A 26,366-nucleotide genomic window follows, 5' to 3' on the forward strand; every position below is an offset into this window, starting at 1 on the left:
TAAACTCAGCTGTCTTGCCATGGAAATTACCTGAGGAGACGTAAGGTTCTTTAATGTTTACCTTTTGGATAAAGCAAATTATGCAAACAAGGTTTGAGAAAACCTGCGCATTTTCATGCTTATTGTGAAAGCAACACGTGGGACATTAGGACGGCATTTTTATAATGTATGTCTCCAACGCACACAGTTATCGTGCTGTTAGCAGGAAGTGCACAAGTGTCCCCAAGCACCGTCTGAGTCACAGAGGTTCTCCATCGCACAGTACTGCAAACACGCACAAGCACAGAAGCAGCTACCAATCCTGCGGTATTATTATTATAAATAAAGAACGTCATTTGATTTTTGCAGACTGAGCGAAATGGACTGAGGCCATCAAGCACTTTATTCTCAAAAGCTGTTTTCCAAGATTACTGTCAACCATCCAGCATTTCCTAGCAGTTTCTGGACAGTTAACTAGATGAAAGAGTTGTCTTTTGACCTTGGTAATATAAAAAAAACAGACAGGAATCTTCCCCCGTCGGCTCCTTGTGGTGCTCTCTGTCTCTGTTTCTCCGCTTTCCCTCCTTCCGTTAATGGTGCTGAGAGGGGGTCACCCAGATGGCAAGGCACGTTTTCTTTCCGGACTTCTTGTTGGAGATAAACACAAAAGCTTTTCCCATCATGCAGCTGCCTCTTACCTTTGCAACAAGCACTACAAAATCCAACTCTATTGTGTGGAGAGTAATAATTACGCAAATCATTCTTTGATTCAGCACACGCTCCATTCTGCCACTAACTTGATGTGAAGGACACACTTAAGTAATTATGAATGTAATATCCGGTCAGTACACACAGCTATTTCACAATTTTTATTGCCACTTTCATGAACATTTTGTTCGCTTACCTTATTGGTAATTCCCGATCAGTGCATATCTCTCCTAAAGTCTTCTGAGTTCTCTGAAAAGCAAACTGTAATATAAGATTATGCATATTGCTGTGAGTAGAACAAGCCACAGAAGAAATACACGCAGCAAAAGAAATATATGGATGAGTAAATACACTTTGCACGTGCCAGTCACATTTGGTTTCATGTTAAACTCATAAACATGTTGATATCTCAGGTGAAAACAGCACAGAATAGTGGGACTATAACTGTTGGATTCGTCATCTATTCTAGGATTTTTGGAGAGCATAAGAGGGGCAATAATTCATACAGAGGGGCCAGTATTACCGTTAGCCAATGATATGTTTGGAATCGGTGAGTGACAGGAGAGGGTGCACTCCAAAGGCCAATCACCTTTCAGATAAGGCCTGTGTCTCTGTGGCCCCGCCCATATCAGTAACTGTAGTGTTAGTAGTGTATGAGAGAGGCTGTCAGAGCAGACAGTAACCCACGAAGATGAAAGCCTTGCACTGTGCAGGGAGCAGCACAGAGCACCTTAGCGGACGCTAATGCTAGGGCGCGCACCTGTGGCTCGCGTTTAGGAACAACCTCCAGCGAGTGTCAGCCTTAGCGAGGCTATCGTTTATCTTCAGCAAAGATGTTGCTTGTATAATATCAAACATCTATCTTCCGCCTGTTTATCCTGGACAGGGTCACAAGAGGCTCCGGAGCCTATCCCAGGCAGCATAGGGCACAAGGCAGGGGTACAGCCTGGATGGGATGCCAGTCCATCACAGGGCACACACACACACACACACACACGTACACACACACACACACACACGTACACACAGTCACTCACACACATAGTCACATGCACTGTGAAATGCCAGTTAGCCCAGCTACATATCTTTGGGCTGTGGGAGGAAACCAGTAAATCTGGGAGAGACTCACCACACCCACAGATCCGAGACCGTAGTCGAGCCCCCAACCCTAAAGATGGGAGCCAATGTGCCACCCTTATAAAACAACGTGCACTATTAATTGCACTATTAACTTTAACACTTCCCCTCCCCCACCATCTGAGCTAGCTTTACTACCGGTGCCACCTCCACATCTGCCCCACCCCACCACTGGTGCCAATGCCCCCACCTCCAGAGATAAAGTGAAATTGGGCATTGAACTTTGCTGGAAGGGGCACCAGGAGGTGATGCTTGCCTAGAGCTTTGACCAGCCCTGACTCTACCTTGTGATCAGTACTAAATATTTTTTTGCAATTATGCTCGAGGAGAGATGAACTATGTGGCGGAAGTCAGCAAAGCCCGGGCAGACCTGTGCTTGACGAAAAGGTCACGTACTCAACCCCCCCACCCCCGTGACACAGCTACACGGCCCGCTGACACCCACGTATGCAATTAGAGTTCGAGCGTCTGGTCCGTTAGTCACGCCTCCCAGCGTCCCCGTGGACAGACCAGCTGCGATTCCGAAAATATGCGCTCCGAGGACCCCGGCGCGAGGACGATGGCGGGACCGCTCCCTCTGCTGGCACCGTGCCCATGCCACACTTGGGGTCGCTGTAGTTTTCCACAGCGTGTAGCTAATTAGCATGTTGCAAATTAGCTTCACCTAAAGCAAGGTGCATGGCGTACAGCTCAATGTGTGCAAATGCAATGCAGAAATTCAAGGTAAATAGCCTTTTATAAGGGTTATACATCTGTGATTTTGGGGAGGGGGGTCTGATCCTGCTGCCTTAATCAAAGAGCCCAGCCTCTGATCTTTTCCCTTCCAGAAGCACAGCTGTCGGCCGGTCTGTTTCATTTGAATCGCTTCTAACACGTAGTTTGTGCATGAGGACAACAGACAGAGGCAAATTCGGAGTCGTTCGGCTTTCTCCCTTTGATGTGAGCGCTTCATGAACATTCAGGAAACATTGATCCCGCATGCCCTGAGGCTGACCTCCATTTTCCATATTTACCAATCTCCCGATACTGGGAATTTACAATCTATTTAGGTGACGTCTTCAGCCCCTTTTAAGTGCCAGTGTCCAGTGTCTTTGGTGAAATTGACACTGAATTGCTACTGCTATGGCTACAATAGAGCCTGGTAAAAAAATAAACAAAAAATAGACAGGAACGGTGCCGAAAGAAGCTATCACAATTCAGCCAAACTGCTCTTGTGCTCCAGAGCTTAAAATAAACATTGTTGCACTGGTGTTCTTCAGCACAACCATCTAAGTTTGGGGGCCCAAAGTTTTTATTCTATTTAAGAATGTTCTCGGGAACACTGGGCTGCCAAGTACATTTATTTTATCTTTCCAGGTGATCCTATTATTTACTGTGTGGGTTTAACCACAAACTGCCAAGTTACCAGAAACTCCCCAGGGGCCTTTTTACAGAAGACTGTGACTTCAATATTTCTAGGACGTCATCATGTGTTAAATAGTGCTCTTGCTTAAACCTGACCAGGGTGATTCTAGGAATTTTTAAAGTGGGGGGGGAGGTATTAGGGGGGCCATAATTCATAGAGCGGTGCCAAGCTTTTCGTTAGCCAATGATGTGTTTTGAATCAATGAGTGACAGGGGAGGGGCACTGTGAGGGCCAATCAGGTTTCAGTCGTGGCCAGTGCATCTTATAGCCCCGCCTCTGTGTATGCCCCTGAACCTGACAGAGTTGTGCAACTTGGACTTCAGTTTGATTTCTTGTGGTTAATAAAAGTGATTGACTAGAGATTGTACAAGATGTAGTGGGAGGGCACGCCTACCTATTCAGTATTCTAACTTTTTTTTTCTCCAAAATTTACACATGGAGGCACTAGTGAGCTTTTAGAATGGAACACCACAGAACGGAAATTCTACTGACAAACATGCTGTGAATAATTCACAGGCATGTAATCTTACTTGGATTGTAAACCCAGCCTGTTTGACTTCTGAAATGTATTTTACACTCCTTGTTTGCCTGAAGAATATAACTACTGCTCACTTATATAGCAATTAAACTATATAGTTTTAGTGCGACTGTCTTACCATTACCGATGATAACCAGAAAGCTAATAACTTGTTATTGCCCTATGAAGTAAGAAAAACCTTCTACAAATATTTACTCACCTACTGTCTTCATGGTCACAGGTGGCAACATTAAGAAGATAAACATATAGCAACAAACATCACATAAATGTTCAGTACAAATTTCCAAGTTGTCTTTCTACATTGGAAAAGCTTCAAAAGAAAGATTCTCATAAGGTGCGTAAATACCAGTAAGAAAAAGAAACATCCCACGCGACGCATGGAGTGAAAACGCTTCTTCACAAGTCCTCAGCAAATTCACAGAGTGGGGAATTTAAAAGACAAACAAAATTCGCCATAAATTATAATTAGTCAACTGTTAAGCTAGATGGTTAGAGGACAAGCGCGAGATCATGATGCTATACATTTGACAGCTTTCAGAAACAGTTCAATAAGATTCAGTTACAAAAATGTTGGTTTATATAAATTAGCCGTTTGGAAGCTTGATAATTTAACATGCTAATCTGGTTGTTGTTATACACAAGTTCGTTGAGCTCTACATATAAAATATTTCTCTGGCAAGTACAATATATTTCATAACCAAAAATGTTATAAATATCAGCTCAGCTATTTTATCGTACATTATGTGAATGATAAGCAGGAACTCACTGGCCACGCTGAGCTTTTTTCCTGGAATTGTTGCTAAACATGTTGCTACAGATTACTGTCACATACATTTAGTTTGGAAAATACGGCCAAAATGCTTGAATTATGGCTTCTGGAAGTCTTACATATTATCGAAACCAGTAAATTGTCAGAGGAGATGGGAACAGAATAATGGCTCATAAAGCTGCTGCATCCTGCTGTGGAGTATTAACTATTTTTTTATCTGTGTGAGTGTGCCCTGTGAAGGGTTTGCGGCCCATCCTAGGGTATTCCCTGCCTTGTGCCCGTAGCCTCCGGGATAGGCTCCAAACGCCCCATGACCCTGAATAGGACAAGTGGTTACAGAGGATGGATGGATGGATGGATGAATGGATGGATGGATGGATGGATGGATGGAAAAATAGGACTGGCATTTCAGTCCTGGGTGTCCCCTGCCTTAAGCCCTCTACTTCCTGGGATCCAAGCTCCAGGCTCAGTGTAACCCTGTAGTGCATAAGAAGTAGGGAAGATGGATGGATAGATGGATGCGAAGGAGTATATGGGGTGGGGCCCACTGGGGCTCTGGCCTCAGCTGAAAGCTGATTGGCCCTCTGAGTGCCCCTTCCCCTGTCGCTCACCGATTCAAAATATATAACTGGTTAATAATAAGGTTGGTCCCTCTGCATGAATTATAGTTGCTCTTATACTGTACCTCCCATCTACATCCCTGAGTGGATGGATGGATGGATGGATGGAGTAATGGATGGATGGACCAAACAGTAGATCCTGCCAAAATATGTGGATTTAAAAAACACACAAAAAACCTTGATCCTTATGACTCTTATGATTCTGTTAGCATTTGCAAACACCATTACTGCTTCTGTAGTGTAAAATGCTTAGCAAGTCAGCTTGAACATGCTCTGCAATGCTTTTCACATATTATATCTCTCTGCCCTTTCTGCTTCTGCCATTTAAAAAAAAAAAAATTAAAAAGAGCACCTCTTTTCAGCAGAGGTGTTTTTCGGGAGGTAAATGTTCACGCGTTAGCGCAGTACATCACCTGCCTCTCGACAGCATGCGAGAACAGGGAGCAGCCCAGTCTCCCATTCCTCATCAGCACGTTTCCCCTTTATTCTCCTGCATGGTGTAACTCCCCCTCCCCGCTGTGGTTGATTCCGCCCAGTGGTGTTGTATCTTTCCAGTGTGGATTCCTCTTTATAAGCGCTTCACACGTATGACTTTGTGGAAGGAACTCACACATGTCAGGAGGTGCTGGGGCCATCAGGAAACAGAAAATTGTGGTATTACGGTAACATATTCAACAGTGGGCGGGTGGGGGTGGGGGATGCATTCCTGAAAACCGTGAGAGCTGTCAAAATCTCTGTGGGGAATATTAATTCCTAATGGGAATATTAACATCTAATTAGGTGTTAAGGGAGCCGTGACCGCATTTAGCCCTCATTATTGTTTAATTACCTGTTCCTTGAAATGCAAAATTAAGTTACACATAAATAGGTTATCCATCCATCCATCTTGAAACTGCTTATTCTGGTCAGGGCTGTGGGTGATGGGGGTGGGGTAGAGCCTATCCTATCCCATCCCATCCCATCCCATCCCATCCCATCCCATCCTATCCTATCCCCATCCCATCCCATCCCAACCCATCCCAGGCAGCACTGGGCACAAGCCAGGGTATGCATTGCCAATCCTTCCCAGGGTACACACATCATACACTGGTATGGAAGTAAAAATTGGACTTGGACTTTGGGTTTGCCTGTAGTCAATTTTGCTGAGCTGCCGGATAGCCAGTCTTGGCCTGACTGGTTCTATACTGAATAATTCTAGACAGCTGCTTCTTTGTTTCACCTGAACTGCAGTGGCAGTGTCTGGTGTCCAGGGGGCTTGATTCTCTCTTTAAGCCTTTGTAGTGAGGGCCCCTTTGAAATCACACTTCTTTTTGTGTTCTAATGCTGAGTTTCCCATGAAATCTTTTTGCTGTGCAAAAAGGTGATGATTACTCTAAACACTCACTCGAAACTGTATGAACCTACCAGCTCTGAGGAACAGATTCACCAAATGAAACATGGAAATAATTATTTTAGCACTATGAAAATTGAATTAGCTTTATTTCAAGTATGGTTCTGCTGTTAACTATATATGATAATAATTTTTTGATGAAATTGTAATGTTATAATGTTAGTTTACTGCAGTGGTCTGACAATTACCCATATGAAAAAAAAACACATGGGTCATATAAGGCAAGTATTTCAATTATATATGTCGATGCATGATGTTATTTATATGGTCACTTCAAGTCAGCATTCTTCTTGTATGATTATGGCCACATTCATGCCAGAAAACAATTGAGGTGTAAAACACTCAAGAGAAAAGCCTATAGAAAAAATATTCATCTTTTGCATGAACTTTACATTTTACCATATGTGATAACAAATGGCCTTAGTAGGAAATACTTCTTTATTGCTTGTTATTTCTTAATAAAAAATTATATTGCTATTACATTATTCCAATGAAAGACATGTATGATATCTCCACATTCAGTTGGTTTAATTAGACTTGAGAAAATTCAGACTACGTTCTCAAAAAAAAATAGTGAACACATCAATTGAAAATTGATGTTTCCTTTTCAAAATACTCATTCTAGTTGTGTGGAATGATTCATGATTCAACTGAGCTCATTCAAAGAATTGTGCGTTGACAAAACATTAATATAATGTGCATTTTACATGAATAAAGGACATATATGACTAATGACATACATTTAATATGGATTGTGCATGAATGTGGGACTTATATGTTTGACATTACATTAATTTCATATGTATTTTGCATCAGTAAAGTACATATATGTCTAATGATGCATTAAGTTAATATGAATTGTACATTTATTCTGAGTGTCATATGAAGAGCACAACGCACAAGAGTAATAAGCAAAGAGAATAAATTATTTATTGTGGGGTTTAGACATATTAAACCATGTTTACTTGTGTCCTCTGGATGACAAGAGCTGAAAGAAATCTGCTGTATTTTGTTGTTAAAGCATCTAAATGTGCTGTTCTGCCTGCATATGAATCGATTGACTTCTCTCCCTAATTTGACAACTTTTTTTTTTCTTTATGGAGTGTGGGCAAATGGTATTCAACAATTAGGTGAAAGTTGTAGGATATCAACACTCAGAACCTTTATTTAGGACTATATAGAGGACCAGTGCAGTGTAAGTCAAACAAATAAGCATTAGAATGAAACAGGTGAAAATTAGGTAATACAAGGCAACTGCATAAGGTTTACTCGATTTAGATGAGCATAGTGATTTAATGTTAGGTACAGTCACAGATACAAAAGAACACTAACCTGACAAAGAACCTTAAAACCACGCCAATTGTTCTATCATCCATTCATCCATCCATCCTCCCATCCATCTGTCTGTCCATCTGCCCATTATCAGTCCATCAATAAATCAATCCAAACATCCATAACCACTTATGAAGATCCAGTATTAGGCTGCACTGACCACCAAATGTTATTTAATAGAAATTGCAACAAGCAGAAAAAGAAACTCCATGAGGTCTCAGCAGAACTTGTCAGCTGTCTTTCTCCATCTGCCTGCCATTCCTCTTGTGTCTCGTTCCATTACTCCCTTCATAAGCTAAGATACACAGCAATACCAAGTAAACAAATAAGGCTCTTAGCAGGTTTAACTTAATTAGGATTAATGCTATGCTAACGCTATGTAGCGGTGGAAGAGAGACAGTCTGTCTTAATTGGTTGGAATTTTATTCACGGTTCAGCTTGTCAAGAGTCAATAATTTTGGAGAAGCGGGAAGAAATGACCGCAGGCCAACCAGAATTCTGTTCAATTGCTTAGTAACAGGTCTCCAGAGGTTGTCAGAGTAGAAAGGAGTTTGAGCAGCACAGGTCATTAGAGCTGGGTTTTCAGACAGCACCGAAAGATAATGGTACGTTGTCCGGCTAGTAGAATACCAGCGCTGACAGTGGGCAGGTTTGAGAACATCCATTGCAGTGCAGGGGGGCTGGCAGATGGCCGAAGGTGCCGCGATTGGGTGTATTGTTAATTAATTACTTTGTGCATTTGGCAGGCAACCTATCCCGGTGACTTACAATGCAAAGATGGCGCGGAACTGCAAGATGTTTTTGCTGAAACGTTGTTATAGGGCGGCTGTAGCTATGAGGTGGGCGGAAATGGTGCAGCTGATTGTAGTGCAGGTAGGTTTTAAAGATGAGTGTGTGCCAGCAAGAGATTTCATAATGGCAATGTTGATGATAATTATTAGTATTACTTTTATTATTATTATTATTATTATGTAAGACAGTTTGGAAGTTCCTGGCTGAAGCCAGTGACATGTTTATGAATATAAAACATGAAGAGTGTGGCTTGCGTAGCCCGAATAGATCTGCTTTGGCATTAATCTTTGGAGTTTATAATAGCACTGTTAGAAGGTCCTGTCTCCCCATTCGTTCAGCTTTCCCTGACGCCCACTCTTAAATTCAGCTTTCCCTTCCCCTAGCCTAAATGAGGATGATTCCCCAGCAGGGGCGGATTATAGGCTATCCTAGCCATGTCGCTCTAGGGTCCCCAGAGACATTAATCCGCCCCCAGTCCCCAGTGTCTTTCATACCGCTCTTCCTGCCCAGTCCATGTGAATCCTGGAAAGGGAGACTCCATCCCTAAGAAACATATTATTCTCTATTCCATCCTCGTGTCCCACTGTTCTGGGTTTATGGTCTGCTACACTCACCAGAACAATTGTCACAGTTACTAAAACCCGGGTTCACAAGGGTGGCAAATTTTGCACAGCACCCTCAAATTAATAATGTCAGCCTCGGGTGGAAGCCAATCAGTCCATGACTGTGACATGGTTGTGGGGATTGAGCTCGCTCACTAATTTAAGATGCACGCTTGGTGATTTTGTTCTGGATCCAGCACTTACTTGAAAACGATCAGAGCTCCAGATAGCCAAAGTCCAGACCAAGATTTTATTTCAACCAACCAGTTGACTGTGACTCTTTATACTCAACTTGTTGGTTGAAACAGAATCTGTCTGGACTTATACTATCTGGGCCTCACCTCTGAAACTGATAGGCTTTCTGTCTCAGTTTGTGATGTATCTGATGTCCAATCAGGTATTAGGGAATGCCTATCTGAGCTAAGGTAATGATATCATAAAACAGTACTTCTCTTCAACAGTGAATATGTGTAGCAAAAATCATCTGGAGACAGAGTGCTATTTTTGGCAAGAATGGTAAGACGTTTTGGTCCTTAATGTAGCCGGTGTATCTAGTGAAGAGTATAGATTATATAGGGTGCATCGTATGAAAATTTGAACAAAAAATGTGAATAAAAAATCCCAATGTTGCCGAGTAACAGTGCTGGAATTAGAGGAGAGTATCACAGAGAGCAGGCGGTGTGGCGTTCGTTGCTTTCTGCTGGCTCTGTGGATCAGGGGCTCAGCATAGCAACCGCTCAGCAAGCCCATGTGACGGCATGGAGCCGGAGACGGTGGAGGTGGTCAGGTCACTCATGCGGCGCAAACGAAAATCAATACCACGCAGAGACCAACTTACAATAATAAATACAGACGATGAAAGCACATAATTTTCCACTTCCCTCCATTCTTTCCCTAGTTTTATGATAATATACGTGGTGGCATAATCATAGATTATAAGCCGGTTCCTGTACATGTCTGTCGATGTGGGAGTCAGCTATGAAAATAAGCAGTCACAGTGAAGTGTGCCACGCCTGGGCTTTGCAGTCTGTGCTGAGAAAAGAGTCTGAATATATTTTGGTTCATCAACTGCCAGAAGCAAAGAAAAAAAAAACAAAAGAAAAAGAAAAAACACACATTTAATGACAATGACCATATGAAACATTTTTTAACACAATTAAAAGCAAGTAAATTACAGTTACTAATCAAATGAATGTAAGAACACCCACTGCTTACACGACTGTGAGTCTGCTAAGAGCAGTGCAGCCAGAGAAGGTGTCGAAGCATCTGGCCTTGAATTACCCTATGAATTTAACCCCTAATGGCCTGTGGAGCCACACAGTATCTTTTATTTCAGCTTGTCAAGTGCTGTGTTTTTAGAGCATATGTTTGTTTTTTTTATCCATTCTATGCAAATAAGCAGTTTCCAGCTATATATAATTTGTCCATCCATCCATCCATCCATCCATCTATCTATCCATCCAGTCTTGACTGGAGTCCAAGTGGAGTATCTCTAATTTACATAAAATGCAGTTCAGATTCAGAATGAAGTAAAAACTTGGATTGCAAGTTACTTGGTCTGCGAGTGTTTTGCGAGATGAGCAAAAATTTGTAATGAATTTTAAATTGATAAATGAGCGAGGTCTTGTAATACGAGTATTACGTACACGATTTGTCTGCCGAGCGTCATGTGGTCACAACTGAGCCAATGGTTCTTCTCTCTCTCTCGCTTGCGGGATTGTGGGTAATCGTCTCCCATGCTCGGTCTCAGTCAGCGTGCCTCACTTGTATAATCAAAATTTAGTAGAGAAGCACCACCCGAATAAGGGCGTAGCAGTGCAAGCGATGAATCTTTTTAATGACAATGTAATGTCCACATTTCCGCGAAATCGAAAAGGAGGCAAAATCAGCCGTCATTGGATAGGTTCCTTTTTAAAGTCGCACAAAAAGAAAAAGATTCCAATGAGCCAAAAGATAGCAGTGATTCTGTTAGTTGTAATGAAAGTCGTCCTACAAAATAACCCTCTTCTTCTCCTCTCTCTCGTCTCCCTCACACCATCCACGATAATTTTCAAAGGTAAAGTGTAGGTTAATTTGTTTTATGTTTTTTTACTTTATATTTTGTATTAATCATTTTTATATTAATATTTTTGGGTTGTGGAACGAATCATCTGAGTTTCCATTATTTCTAATGGGAAAATTCGCTTTGATATACGAGTGCTTTGTATTACAAGCACGTTTCCAGAACGAATTATGCTCGCAAACCAAGGTACCGCTGTATCTTGCTTAACATGCAGTTACAGAAATTCAGCTGAATATCTGCTTAACATTGCACAGTGACGATCCTGGGATTCAACGTTGTTTGACTTTCTGGTCCATTGGCAATGATTCTTTTGTCCATGATGCTGTGCCTCACAGGAATTGCTTGTGTGATTTACACATCAAGGCCACGTCCTGCCATTGCAGAAATAGGGGGGAAATGGGTCATACCTCTGAGATAAATGCTCAGAAATGTAATTTTTTTTTTTGCTCCTTGACAAGTGAACCCCGGCAGAACGGCGCGTGCCGAGTCACAGGATCTGTGCCAGGGTCAGACGCTGTTGTCACGACGGCCCAGGTTCTCTGTCACTCCATGTTGCTATTCATCCATCTATTTTTATCCATAGACCCTCCCCTTTCCTGGTCAGTGTCGGGGGGGGGGGGAGGGGGGGGTGCAAGGATACACCCTAGATGCAACTCCAGTGCACCTCAATATTCCTTATTCATTATGTATTAATTCAAGATTAAATATTTTCTAAAAGAATGTTTGACTCCTGGGATGGATTGGTACCCCAACCTTGTGTTGTTCCCTGCCTTGCACCCGTAGCCTCTGGGATAGCCCCCCCACCCCCCCATGACCCTGTATAGGATTAGTGGTTTCAGGAAATGGATGGATGGATGTTTGACACATGACTAGTATTTAGTGGAAGTCTCACAAGTACAGGTACATTGGACTGTGCTTTTGCCATATCCCATCTTGCTCTGTGTTTTTTAAGATGTAGACATAGAGGTGAAAATCTGAGTGCAGGCTGTGCTGTCTATCCAGCAAACTTGGAGCACTTTTCTAGAGATGTTGTGGCTACTCAGCTGAGTTTGGTATTCAAACTGGTGACCTTCTCATCATAGTCACAGGGGCCAAGCCTGCTAAGCTCCCCCCCCCCCCCCGCTGCTGTTTATCACCTCAGCCAGTTGAGTACATCTTGTATTGCTGGTACAAAAATGAGTGATTTCCTCATTCAACCCACATTTCATTGGTCGCTTCACTGGTTTACACTGGGTTAAACCAGGCGGTGAATCCCACAAGCCTCATATCTGAGGCCTCGTTCTGAAGCATCCGTCGAAAGTTTGCCAGTAGATTTGAGCTGGGAATCCTCGTGTTCCTATCTCCTTTGGTTGTCACAAGCCAGAGACAGATGTAAAAATAACATACCAGAGAAGTACTTCTATTATGAATATAAATGGTTCATATACAGATGGAGAAAAAATCCAGCCGACAGATGCATACGCAGGGGAAATAATGTCCATTCGACTTGAACAAGTCTTCAGAAGCAAACAAGAGAACGTATTCCCATAGAAACAGGCAGTGACAAGCTCCAAGATGGGTTTTTTCTGGCAGCACAAAACTGTTACTGATCCAATTGGCATGAAATACAGGGGCAGAGTTGTACTGCACAGTTTTATTATTGGTGATACTGTTTTTTAATATTGACTAAGGTTTAGGGTTCCTGTCTTAGAAACGCTGGTAATATTAAAAATATTATTGATAGCACAGCCTGGAAAGCAAGTGATGAATTCAGAGGCGCGTGTGTCCTAGCGAAGGTGCTGACCTGTTGAATGTTCTTGCTGAAAGTCGTCTGGCGTACCGATCGCCTAATTCAGCAGGGAATTCTTGATGGCTGGGTTCGCTATTTTTAGATCTCATTCGCCAGTTGTCATCATAAATCGATCCGTCTCTGCCTTCTCTGTCCACTTCTCCTCAAACTTTTGTATTGTGTCCTCAGGTATGTATGAGTCAGAGGCATTTCCATCGATCCAAGCGCCACCACATAAATTATAAATGGCTGGTTGATGTCAGTAGGTGGTACAGTTGCATCTTGAGCAGTGTTTCTGCAACCTCAGAACAGCCTGTGTTAATTAATCTTGCAAATACTTATAAAGCCCATGTTGAAATAAAATGTTCTGGCCTCCGCATGTCTGAAGATGATATGGTATGTCGAAGTGAGCCATATATGCTTGTGCTTGTCCTGATTCAAACATGTCAAAAATGCACACAGAAATCAATAGACCCAGTGCCTTTTCTCATGTTTAACTTAACTTATATGTTCATTATTAATTTGAAGATCTGATTTAATTTAATCTGAATCATGAACTCTGGATTAATGATATGAGCATTTGCGTACACTCACTATGGAACATGGTTGGGTCACCATGTTTGCCATTAGTACAGTCACCGTAACTCGACGAGCCGCTGAGAATCCTCCGCACACCAGCAGGGGGCGATCAGCACCACGTGGGCTGACGGTAACTGTGGTTTTCTCACTGTCGGCTGGTGCTCGATAATCGCCCCCACTAGGGGGTGGGGCAGTCTCTCCTTGCCAGGCTTAAATCCCATGCTGGGAAGAAGGTGAGGAGACACAGGAAGGGCAGGCCAGCGGTCCATGCCGTCTCTGCGCTTGTGAGTATTGGAGGACAATCACCCTGAAGGGACTGTTGCCTCCTGACTGACCCTGTTGTATATTTTCCTCTTAATAAACCTCACCCCCTTGACTCCCATGCATCCTTGCCCGCCATAACACACACACAGTTTTCTTTGGAATATGTGTCAGCAGCTCACTTACAGTATATCAGCGTACACTTTGTATAACGTAATGAATATCCTTTAAAATATGAACTCCTCATCCTGTGCAGCATGTCCCCTGCTTGGTGCCCTGTGCTTTCTGGGATATGCTGCAGGCTCACTGTGACCCTGCACTGCATAAGCGGTTATGGAAAGCTGATGGATGGCAGTAAACACTGTACACCTTTGGGGGTGGAATGAGGCTCAGCAAGGTAGGCCTCTGTGCCTGTGATTGGACAGCTGCTGGTTCAAATCCTGCCCTGGGCAGAATAGTCACATGTCCGTTGGGGAATTGAGCAAGGCCCTTAACCCCCCCCCCCCCTCAAAAATGCTCCAGGACCCCCAGGTAAATGCATGACCCTGTGCTCTGACCCCAAACTTTGCTCTCAATTGTGCGTGTGTGTGTGTGTGTGTGTCTCTAAGGAGAGCAAGGTGGGATATGTGAAAACAAGCTTTCCAAAATACTTCTACTTCTGCAACTTAAGCATCATTTCATTTTTTGCATAGAACAATATATTCATAATAGCTGGGCATATTTAGATGCTTATTCTAAACTACTCTGCCTAAGTAGTAAAGTATTTGATTCTAAAGTACAGTGGTACCTCGGATCTCAAACTCATTAGAACTCGAATTTCTTAAAAGTTGAACCAACCATTTCGGAAAAAAAATTACCTAGAGCTCGATCTGTGAATCTCAGAAGTCAAACGGTGAACGCCGACCTAAGATAACTTGTAGGCGCAGGGAGATGAGTCACGCCGCATGTCTCTCAGCGGAAACAAAGGGTAAAGCTTAATTTTCAGCCTCACATTAGCTGTGATAGCACCGTGCCTGTTTACACTGAATACATATATTTAGACAGTAAACATACATTTAGGCAATGATAGACAGTAAAAGTGATTATTATTATATAATAAAATACATTTAAAAATAAAGATTTCTTATTCATTATTTTAATGTTAATAATAAACGATTATAGTAATATTGTCGTGCCGAGCGGGGACGGTACAGAGACAAAGGCGCAGACGTCAGGGTATCGGGGAATACGGGGTTTAATTACAGGTAAGGCAGGCAAAACGCAGACGAACAATATAATGACCGGACTGGGAAACAAACTGAAACGCGGACGACATACTGTATAGAGGACTAATGACAACAATCAGAAACAGCTGATGACACGGGGATTCCACACGGGGTTAACGAGGGGGCGTGGCACACGGAAGGAGCGGACGATCGAGGCAGGACACATTGTTTGGATACATTTATTTTCTTACTTTACAAATTACTCTTTTGATAAATGTGCTTAGATGCGTTTAGTACAGTATATGCTCTTGATTTATCCGGTTCATTTCGTGTTTAAATGGTAAAAAAAAAAAAACATATTTAGGTGTAATTTTTTGGGGCCGGGAACCAATTAATTGGTTTTCCATTTTTTCTTATGGGGAAAATTCGATCACAACTTGAACTTTTTAGGATTCGATCCGGAGTTCTGAACGGATTCAATTCGAGTTCTGAGGTACCACTGTACTATTCTAAAGTACCTTGGTCTAACTTCACTAGTGAGGATGTTACTTGACTTAGTTACAGAATATTCTATCTCTCACTTGCTTGGCAATGATAAATTTGCTAATTCTGGTTTTCACATTTTTAGATATAAAACTATGTAGATTATGCAAATCATGTATATTTAGTAGTTTTTAGACATCTGCCAATTGTAAAAAATATAAGGCCTGTTATTGACCAATCGCACTGCTCTGTTTGCATCTAATCTGCATATCGCTTATCGTGGTCATCCTGCTTTTGTTAGCATTCCCGTTTCCTTTATCTGTCATTGAGCGCTGTTATGTTCCCGCTGTTATGCAGAGGCAGCATCTCGGCGCCAGTCGTTTCGAACATGCTGCGCTGACAGGGAAAGCGTAAAATGAAATCACTGACTGCTTAAACCCTGGCAGGCCGCTTGTGATGTAGGAAGCCCATTGCTACGGAAGGAGGCCTGAGAAAAATGAATTTCCAACACTGCTGTCTGCATGATAATTTTCTTTTAAGCCTGATTGATTACACAGCAGTGTCCTTTTAGGTCCTCTTAGGTTTAGGCTGTATAAAGGGTCCGCCTGCCGTTACCATGGGACCCCAATGGTGTGATATAGTTCATTGACTGAAATCCAATTGGGGTTCTAGAGGTTGGAGGGTGTCAAATAATATATTGACCACCGTGACAAGTTTAACACAAGTTTTATTTGTGATCTGCCGGAATATTACTTGCTGCGTGTTATTTCTCCGTGTGCACAATCTGTGTGCATGGCACCGGAGCTGCGCTTTCGTGTGTTGTTGGCGTGTTCAAAGCAGGATATCTAGTGGAATGCTGTTCACTCAGCGCCTGATTGATTCTGTGAAATGGATCAGTCCGCTGCGTGATGTAGAGCACTTCAACTAAATGCGCTTCAGGGATCGTCCCAGTAAACAATACACCAGCTGCGTTTTTGGTGTTTAATTTTCTGGTAGCGGCAAGAGGGAAATGAAAGCGTTAGAACTAGAGTTTTATGTAATGATCTTTTTTTTGGGGGGTGGGGGTACAGTGTCTTAAAGCTTGTATGAAGCGGTAGTAAGTCCCTAATGGGGACAGAGCAGCCTTTCATTTAGAATCCTAGACCTCAATTAGGAAGTTCTGGTAGAGTAGAGATAAACTTTATTGAAGGGATCCAATTCCAGATTCAAGACATCTTGGGGTTCCTTGCGTCTATTCACCAGAACCACTAGGTGAATATAGTCCATATAGTCATGTCATAGCAAAAACCAGGATGTGAAACCTTCTCTGTGAAGTTGTGATGCTCCTCACATATGCCTGAAAGTCTCCCCCAAGCCTCTCCTATAGAGCAGAGAATTGGTGTCCCCATGGTGCTGAAATAACTCTGGTCTCCCTGTGAGCTGCCCTGCCGGTGGCCCCTGTCATCCTCCGCCACTGTAAACATCAAATAAAACGCATATCTCTCAAAGGGACATACGCCAGTGAAGGGTGCACTACCTCATAAATTGTACTGAGTTGGCACGTTTTAATAAGGACAACTACTGCAGCAGGAAACACAGAGCTTCAGACACCTACTCCTGGGAATGTTTGGGTATCACAGAAAAGTGAAGATACTGTACAAAGAAACTGTTCATTCTGTGGACAAGCAACACGATTTGCGGCAAATTGGTAATTCCATAATTTGGACCACCTGTTGGCAGAAAAACATTCAGTGCGATCAATTTCCTTGTCTTCTATGATGTGGGAAGTTTTATTATGTCTCCTGGAGCGTTGTTTGCGCACCAAGCCTCAAAGCATTTTAATGAGGCTGGGAATTCTAGGGGGCAGCTCTACAGTGGCCTGGCTCTTGAGTGTGCTTCTGACTTCCATCACTTTGGCTGATCTGTCAGAACTGTCAGATGCTGGTAGGATAGAAGCTTTTCTTTTGCTCCAGATCGATAAGCACAGACCCTCGGAGATGTGCAGGTTTTCTGTTTATTGTTGCTGTCCGTCAACTCGGAGGTATTATACCTCCAGGTAAAATCGCGATCAACCATATACGTCACTTTAGTCCTTGAAAAAAATGGATGCATTTTCCATTTCTGGAAAAAGGAAATGTATCTAATTTCATGTAACATCTAGGATCCAATTTACTTTTTAGATTTTATCTCTGTTTTGTTTTTTTAATTCACAAATTTCTTTAGCCCACAGAGACGTCGTTAGAATGAATCCCACAGCCATGTAGGTGTGAAGCTGCATTTCTACCCACTGAGCCACTGTGCTACAGTACTTGCATTTCTAAATCAGACTACCCTGGAAATCCATTGTCCAATAGCCATTGACATCAACATAGATTACAATGCTGCACGCGAGCCTCCATAAAGCTATGGGGTACTGGGTTTGCATACCTTTATCACGATTTCATTCCCCAGTTCAATTTGTGTTATTGTCTCATATTTGTTGAGAGCTCCATCGATAAACAGCCGCCTCCGAGAATTATTGTTAACCAAATGGAAGACGTCTTGTATAATGTGAAATATTTGTCAAAGCATATTGCTTTGCGTGGTTGGAAGCTCTGCACTCATCTCATATGTTTGATAACTTGTTTATGTTTTGCCCTCTCCTTTCATACACATGTATTGCTGTCCTTCTCAGCTCAGAAATGCACATATTCCTCACCCTGGGCTGGGTCTGGTAAGGGTGTGTACACTCAGACTATTACGGACTTGTTTCTTATCATGTGGTTGTTCTGGCAGAGAAGTATTGATCACTCCGGGTTTATGCTCGTGGGTTTAGCATTAATTAATAATTAAGCGCTCCAGTTAAAGAGGAGGTGAGGTGGCTCCATGCTGGACGATTCCCACATACTTCCTGATTGTGGGAATCGTAGTTGCCAGGGTTAGGTGCGGCTGCCAAGTAAGGCTTATTTTTTTTATTAACACAGAACAAGAAGGACAGGATTACAGGCCCTAAAGAATGAGGAAGTAACCTAACAGCATAGAAAGTGATCTAAGAGTAGGAGTCTTATCCAGGTAAACATGCACATTGGCAGCAATGCAAATGAGAGAAGGCACACAGTGATGTAGTATATTACGAACAGGATGTCGTGCATACAACATAATTACAGTACAATCTGTAGCTTACTAGACGGACAGAGATGGATGGATGGATAGATAGATGGATAGAGAGATGGATAGATGGATAGATATATAGATAAAACAAATGTGCCACATTGATTTCCAAAGGGGGTAGACGGAAATACATCAATCAGAATTACATGTCAGCAGAGCCCAGACTGGAAGTCTGAACATTGCTGTCTCCACACAAGGAAATGGGAACTGCAACCAAAAATAAGACCAAAATAACCTGTTGTTCAAAATATAAAAATGGGCTCAAAATGTGATGTTGCTTCTTCGTAAACAAAACGCAATGGCAAGCAGCGATAGGAAAAGGAAGTAATACTTCATAAACGAACCTTAAAACACCTTATTGAGGAGGTGGTCAAAATATATTTTAATAAAATAATTGCCGCAATGTTGTGGAGCATAGTACACATAAGAAGAGCAGCACAGCAACATTCAGGGGGAAATCTTACAGCTCCCAAGCACTTGTGCAGGCACCAGGATCACATCTTCCACAAGCCCAAAGCACCCTCTACAGCAGTGTGTGTTCTTTGATGTGCGGTGTTATACCTCACTTCAGCCGCAGTTGGGGGATTTAACACAGGAGTCAGCAGGTATTCGCTAACAGGATACCTACTGTCCCCCAATAACCAGCCACCAGCAAGCACACCATCCTTTGCCATCTGACACACTCAAAAGCTGGACCAGATATAAACATCATGTGTCCTCCCAGGCCATTTGGCGACAATGTCTATAAAATGTCCTTGATGGTTGCATATCACCTGGAAATTTAGGCCTAGTGCCAAGAAGCCTTTTTGACAGGTGCTTATTGAATATTGAAATATTAAGCTGTATTGTTAAAGCTGCACTTACACTATGTTTATGAATTTATGCAAAATTCTGTTTTAATTCTACTTCCTTATATTCAAAGTCCAATTGCATTTCTGCAGCATGTTTTCAACCAATTTATGAATTGAATTAGATTTTCAAGGTGATTCTCAAGTCAATTTGAGTGCTGTACATCCCTGTTATCTACTCAAATTGCATAGAGGTGTTACAACAACTTGCTTATTTGTGCTAATTTATAGTCGACATTATAGTTTTATATTTCAATCTAACCTCTTATTAGATCATCAGCATTTTTACGTTGTCCAAAAAAGCACGTCAGTGTGTTTTTGTTATCTATTTTGGCCGACTCTGTGACAGGACAGCAGGCAAAAGTTCAAATAAAGAACGACGTAAAAAATAACGAGCGGGTCGAAGCACTCGTAAATCTACGAACAAGATAACAAATTACTTTTAGTTACGAAGGGTTACTGGAAATGTGCGCTAATTGACAATCGATCTTAAGTATGAGATAACAAAGTACTTAGTGTTACAAACCTTTCTGGAAAGCCACCTCTGAGCCAGGAGCCTCCAACCCCAAAGGTCTGACTCTAAAGGCAGTTTCTGGAACATTAGGTGGCGTATGCGTACAGGCCAGGATCACACTCACCTGCTTCTCCCCGAGAGCTGGGTTCAGCAGCTGTATGTAGGGCAGCCAGTGACGTGCGATGCTCCTCAGGTGCTTCTGGAGAGCTCCCCAGCGCTGCTGCTAAAGGTTAGCGCTGAGGATTTGTGCTCCCTCTGGTGCTGAAATCGTCCTGGACTCCTGGCTCTCTGTGAGCAGTCTGCCTCCTGTTTGTGAATTCTCTGGTTATGATCTTTGGAGGACAGAAACACATATGGACGAACCCCACTGCCCTCCGGCAAACATTAAATAAAATACATGCAGCCGTGCCTGGAAACTCACAGATAGTACTTATGTGTTTCTTATTACTGTTTATGGCAGTGTTTCTTAATCCGGTCCAGTCCATGTTTTTGCTCCCACCCAGCTTGTGTCCTAAAATCTGGCAGGGTGCATGGAGGGAGCAAAAACATGGACCGACTTTAGATCCCAGAGGAACGGATTGGGAAACACTGATTTATGGATAAGAAAAAATGTGAAACGTAAAAATAACTGTATGAAAGGAGTTACCTTTATGCATCATGGAAATCATTGCTTTCATGTATTCTATACAAAAAAATCATCATCATATATCCCTGGGTCATTGTCAACTTTTTTATTTTTTATTTTATTATATCTGTAAATCAATAAGAAGTTGACCAGAATCTGTAATTGCATATGTTTAGTATTTTTGTATTATATTCGCTGCTTTTAAGCATGCAACGTAACCAACGACAGAACAAAAGAAAAGAAACTAGATTTGAAAATGGTTTATTGCTGTTCTCAAGGGCGAGTGCAGTTATCTGGTATGTGTTGTGCTGTGAACAGGTTAATCGCTTGCACACTTTGCTCATTCATTCACTCATGGCCCAGAAAACCTGACCTTCAGAAATACTAAGATGTGCCCACATCACTAAACAAGGCCAGCACTCAGGATGAGACACTGATTGACTCATGAGAGTAAAAGACAATGATTGCAGCAGGAAACACACTGGAGATCCTGTAACCTCTCAAGAGGGTGTCTTTAGCTGCACATTACCCACAGTGATTGGTCTTGTTCTTTCAGTGAAAATATGTGGACAAACAGTTTCTGCTTGTGATAAAACTGAAACCAACCACAAAATGTTTCCCAATGACTCAAATAAAGATAAATTCCCTTTTTGATGCCCATTGTAGAACCTTTTTGACAGGCATCAAAGATGAGAAAAGCTATACATCATTTTTCACGATGAAGTTCATGGTCCACAAAAGGCAAGTCAACCTGAATGAACCGCATTTTAGCTGAAAGTCACGTAAAGGCGAAGTGTTGGTTGTTTTCCCCACAATTGCCTGCGGTGTCCTTTAAAGGTCACTATTAGTCAGCCTGTGCATCACTCAATCCCTGTTACACCATGCTGATAGGTGTGACTGTTTCACATCTTGTGAAGTTTCAGAGGGCAAGACCAGGGCAATAAAAAAAGAGTAATTCTGCAACAAAAAAAAATCACATATTCTACCTCAGACCGCTTGCTGTTTAATTTTGTTGCATTCCAGTACTGAGTGGTACAGACAAGTTGCTGAGTCAGTAAAGTAAAGCGTGAATATCTAGCCTTTTTTTTTAAGTTCCTTAACTAAACACTCCAATCCATCTAATTTCTGATGCTCCAAATCTTTCATTCCTGATCCACCAAATCCAGTGGTGGAATCTTTTAAGGTGGTTTAAGTTGCCATTCCAAAGCCAACCCAAGAATCATCTGACTTTAATCTACCTGTCAGTGCCCTCAATGGCTGTTCAGGAAGAGCTTTTGGTAGAAGGGACACAACAAAAGATTGTAGCTACGTGTCACAGATAATCCAACTGCTTCCATTTAGAGATCGAGATGTCATTTTACGCAGAGAACAAGAGTAGGTAATGTTTTCAATCAAATGTTTAATTTTACTTTACACAAAACATCTTCTGTACTGTAGCTTTCATAGAGGAACTGGGATGATGGAATCTGAGAGTATTGATTTTTCCTATTCTGGATAATTATCCTTCATGATAGGCATCGGTGTATCTCGCTCACAAGTCATGCCTTGTCATAATCAGACTGATTAATTGAGCTAGAGATCTTTAATGAGCCGGCCGTCAGTATTCAAAATACTTCTATCGACAAGATTTTTGAGATTGGACGATATCTCAATAACTGTCTAGATACAGGCCTATTGTCTGAACTGACTCCAGCTCACAGAGACATTCTTCATTGGCTGAAGCTTGCTTGCTCTCACCTATTACGCTGTTATTTAGGGGGATGAGAGCCAGCTGGTATTATTGGGACCCCATTGTCTAGAGCTTCAGGCTATTGCCATAGACATCAAGATGAAGATATTTTTATGTGTTTGTTTTAGTGTTATCTGACAGAAAGCAAGAGGGAGTGATATGAAGAGAGCAAGCATTAGGAGATGGTGTGCGAGTTTTGCTAGAAATAGTACCAATAGTACAAATACTGTAAAGTACTGTGAATGGAAAGGGTATTAAAAGTTACAGTGCTCTGATATTGTGGATGCTCTGACTGCGTACCGCCTGTGCTACAAATGGCTAAACCCAGTGAAAGGTTGCTACTTTAATGGTATATTGGTATTGTATAAACTTGTGTAAATGGTACAGGGGTCATGTGTACAGGACACTGGAATGCTGCTTTGAGCAGCCTTATTTGTTGGTTGTTTACATCCTAATTCGAACAGCCACCTCTGCAGAGGTCAAGGGTGCAGCACTGCAAGAGTGAAATTGGTATTCAGCAGGAAAGGAGCTTCTGTTACTCTTGAGTGCCACACATTTGTGGTATAATTAAGTAAACATAACACTAATCATTCCACCAGCTTGAACTGCGTAATGTAAGACTTGGAAACGTGCATATTTATTCTTACTTAGTAATTTCTTGTGTGTTTTTCCTGAATGTGGTTTTGAAATTCTTTTGCCCTGTAATGTCAGTCTCAGTCGAGCTATGATTGTTTTTACTTCATTCTCCAAAAACCCCCTGCTTTTTCAAGTCAAGTCAAATAGATCTCATTGTCACCCCATCCATATACAGTGTAGAAATAGCGTTCCACTGGGACCACAGTGTGATATACAAACAGCAAGTAACAAGGGGTGGGTTTCACCATACTTAAAGTGCTTAAAGTGCATACTTAAACCTAAAAAAACAGAGGGCTGTGCGAAACGGGAAGGCCAGACACAAGATTTTGGCAATAACAATCATTTAGCAGCATTTTTTGGAGTCAGAGTAACTGTTAAATGCTACATATTTGTTTGAATTGGAGTGGTTGCTAACTGCTACGTATTTGCTGGAATTGGAGTGGTTGCTAAGTGCTACATATTTGCTGGAATCTGAGTGGTTACTAAGTGCTACATGTTTGCTGGAATCTGAGTGGTTACTAAGTGCTACATATTTGCTGGAATCTGAGTGGTTACTAAGTGCTACATATTTGCTGGAATCTGAGTGGTTACTAAGTGCTACATATTTGCTGGAATCTGAGTGGTTACTAAGTGCTACATATTTGCTGGAATCGGCGTGGCTGCTAAATGCTACATATTTGCTGGAATCGGAGTGGCTGCTAAATGCTAAATGTTTTCTGAAGCTGGAATGACTGACAAATACTAAGTGATTTCTGCAGTTGCAGTGGCGCCTAAATGCACTGCCATCTTGGATCTGGATTTTTAATCCCTCTATTTTGCCTTCACCTGTCTGCACTGGAAAAAGATGTGGGCAGATGTTAGTGTAATTCCCAGTCTCTGGGGGGGGGGGGGGGGCGGTTAATGCCTCTCATGTGACACCCTATGAATAATTTCTGCACTGGAACCATTCTGACCATACTCATCTCTGGATGTGTTGTCCCCAGATTCCACAAATCAGCTACGCTTCCACCGCCCCGGAACTGAGCGACGACCGACGCTACGACTTCTTCTCCCGTGTGGTGCCCCCCGACTCATATCAGGCCCAGGCGATGGTGGATATCGTGAAGGCCATGGGATGGAACTACGTGTCTGCAGTGGCTTCCGAGGGCAACTACGGCGAAAAAGGGGTGGAAGCTTTCATGCAGCTCTCTCGCGAAGCAGGTGAGTGGAGGGACACCAGTGTTATTAACAGGAAGCAAGTCGAGCTGGAAGGCTATTCAAAATGTACCAAAATCATTTCGGTTATTACAGCAAATGCAATAAACACCACTGAGGCTAGGACAGCATCAATCACAAGCTGTAACAAAACTGTATGAGCCCTGGTGAAAAGGCTGCATGGATGTATCTCTGTAATATATATATATTTCTGACGTGTAACGTACTTCAAAAAAATAAAATCGTTAATTTGTCAGGTTTACACAATGCAACATGAAAGTCATGGGGTTGAATCTGAATATGACTGGTACAAGAGCCATGTTCACAAATACCCAGGAGCATGATGGGTAAAAGCACATAATCCCTGAAGAGCAGTGACTCTAAAAGATGACATAAAGCACAGTGGAGCTGCTTGCTGCAGATATATTTTCTCATATTGCATGCAGCTTGAAGTTTCTTTTTTTTTTTTTTATCCGAGTCCCTGGCAAAGAGTCTGAATTTCAGCAACAGTGTGTTTCTTTTATTGTCCTAGGAAAGCTATTTGATCTCTCAAAGGGAAAATCCTGACATTCGGTACAATTTATATCTAAATTTGCTATATGTCTTCCAACGCATAGATGGTGACTCTGAACCAAATTTATCTCTGGGGTGAAAGCCCATTGATGACTGAAACACCTTGACCAGCCTCGTGACTATGACATCGCAGTCCATGTCTTGCACGAGACACTGTTCTTAGCTATCGGGTAACTTGTGACCCAGTCGGATTCCAAAAGCCCCATATCCATTAAGATTAGGTACTGGCAGGTAAAATTGACAGAGATTAGATTTAATAAGTCAGAATGTTGTACTTTGATACAAAATAAGGACACAAAAATTTGAAGTTGTTATCTTTAATGGTTTCAGAGACGTGGGGCCGCCTGACCTGATGGGCAGGGACCTCGCTTTCATTTCCGCACTCATTGATTGTAGGATTTTACTACGAATCTCCTGAAAAAGTTCGTTTTTTCAGCTTTACCTTGCCTCTTATTTTACTGGGTTTTTGTAGGCTTCTGTGAGATAACTGAGGGTGAAATTGACCAATATTTTTGGTCGAACAAATGAAACATCGTTGCATTTCAACAGACAATTTCAGTGCAACTTTTGAAAGAAATACTGTAACAGCAAGGCATTATGGCAAACAAAGTTTAGTTGGGGAGAAGAGTAAGAAATATCCTTTATTTTCACAGAAAAAAATTTAAATGTGACATTTCTGGACAGAGAAATGATAAGTTGAATTTTAAGCATTTTGCACCAGTTTTTACGCTCTCCTCCGGTCTACAAATAGCAAGTTGAGGGAGGCGTAAAAAGAATTTCCCCATGGGGATTAATGAAAGTGTCAATTATTATTATTATTATTATTATTAATATGGTACCTTCCAGTACCTATCAAACTACACTAGCCCTCCATTTCCTGAGTTTATACCAATGAGTTTGGGGCGCATGTCTGTAAATGATGATGTTCGGGTTTACTCCCACAAACAAGCCTCTCTAATCAGCCACTGGAGTCAACATCGGCTGCCATGTGTTGGGCCACTAGTCCAGAATTACATCCACACCGAGCTGTGAATGCCAATGCCAATATGCGTATAATTCATCAAACCTCCTGGCTTCTCCGTGATCTCTCTTACTTATCAGGTAATTCATTAATAGGCTAAGTAGGGAAAAAAAACTATCAAAGAGCTCAAGCAAGCTGTTACTACAACGATGTCCCCAGCTGGTGTGCGGTGTGAAGCTCGGAAATTAAAGCTTAACCGAAACGGCAGGTCGAAATGCCCCGTTCCCCATGTATTACATCATCAATCAATCAAAATGCAGGTCTGACTGCACTATTAAAACCTTTCAGATTACGCCATCCATCAGCAGTGACACTCCTTCCTTTCCTCTGCAATATCCCTGAGTCATATCGTTTTCCCAAGCTGGAATGGATGACTTGCCACTTATGAATGATCCTGTTCATGCTTACCAGGCTGCTGAAATAGGCCGATAGCGAGATGTGTCAGATCCAGAAGCCAGCGCGTGTCT

The 26,366-nt window shown here is 42.1% G+C and overlaps 1 protein-coding gene across 5 annotated transcripts in view; it reads left to right on the top strand.

Annotated features, from left to right (window-relative positions):
• The window catches only part of LOC111855808 (metabotropic glutamate receptor 7-like), a 118,543-nt gene that overhangs the window by 15,734 nt on the left and 76,443 nt on the right, over positions 1–26,366 (top strand). For all 5 annotated transcript variants that reach the window (XM_023835206.2, XM_072713657.1, XM_072713656.1 and 2 more), the window contains one exon: positions 24,095–24,311. In XM_023835206.2, coding sequence (XP_023690974.1) covers positions 24,095–24,311 — 217 coding nt within the window. The remainder of the gene's footprint in view (positions 1–24,094; positions 24,312–26,366) is intronic.

Source organism: Paramormyrops kingsleyae, chromosome 6 (genome assembly GCF_048594095.1).
Source record: "Paramormyrops kingsleyae isolate MSU_618 chromosome 6, PKINGS_0.4, whole genome shotgun sequence".
NCBI classification, from domain to species: domain Eukaryota; kingdom Metazoa; phylum Chordata; class Actinopteri; order Osteoglossiformes; family Mormyridae; genus Paramormyrops; species Paramormyrops kingsleyae.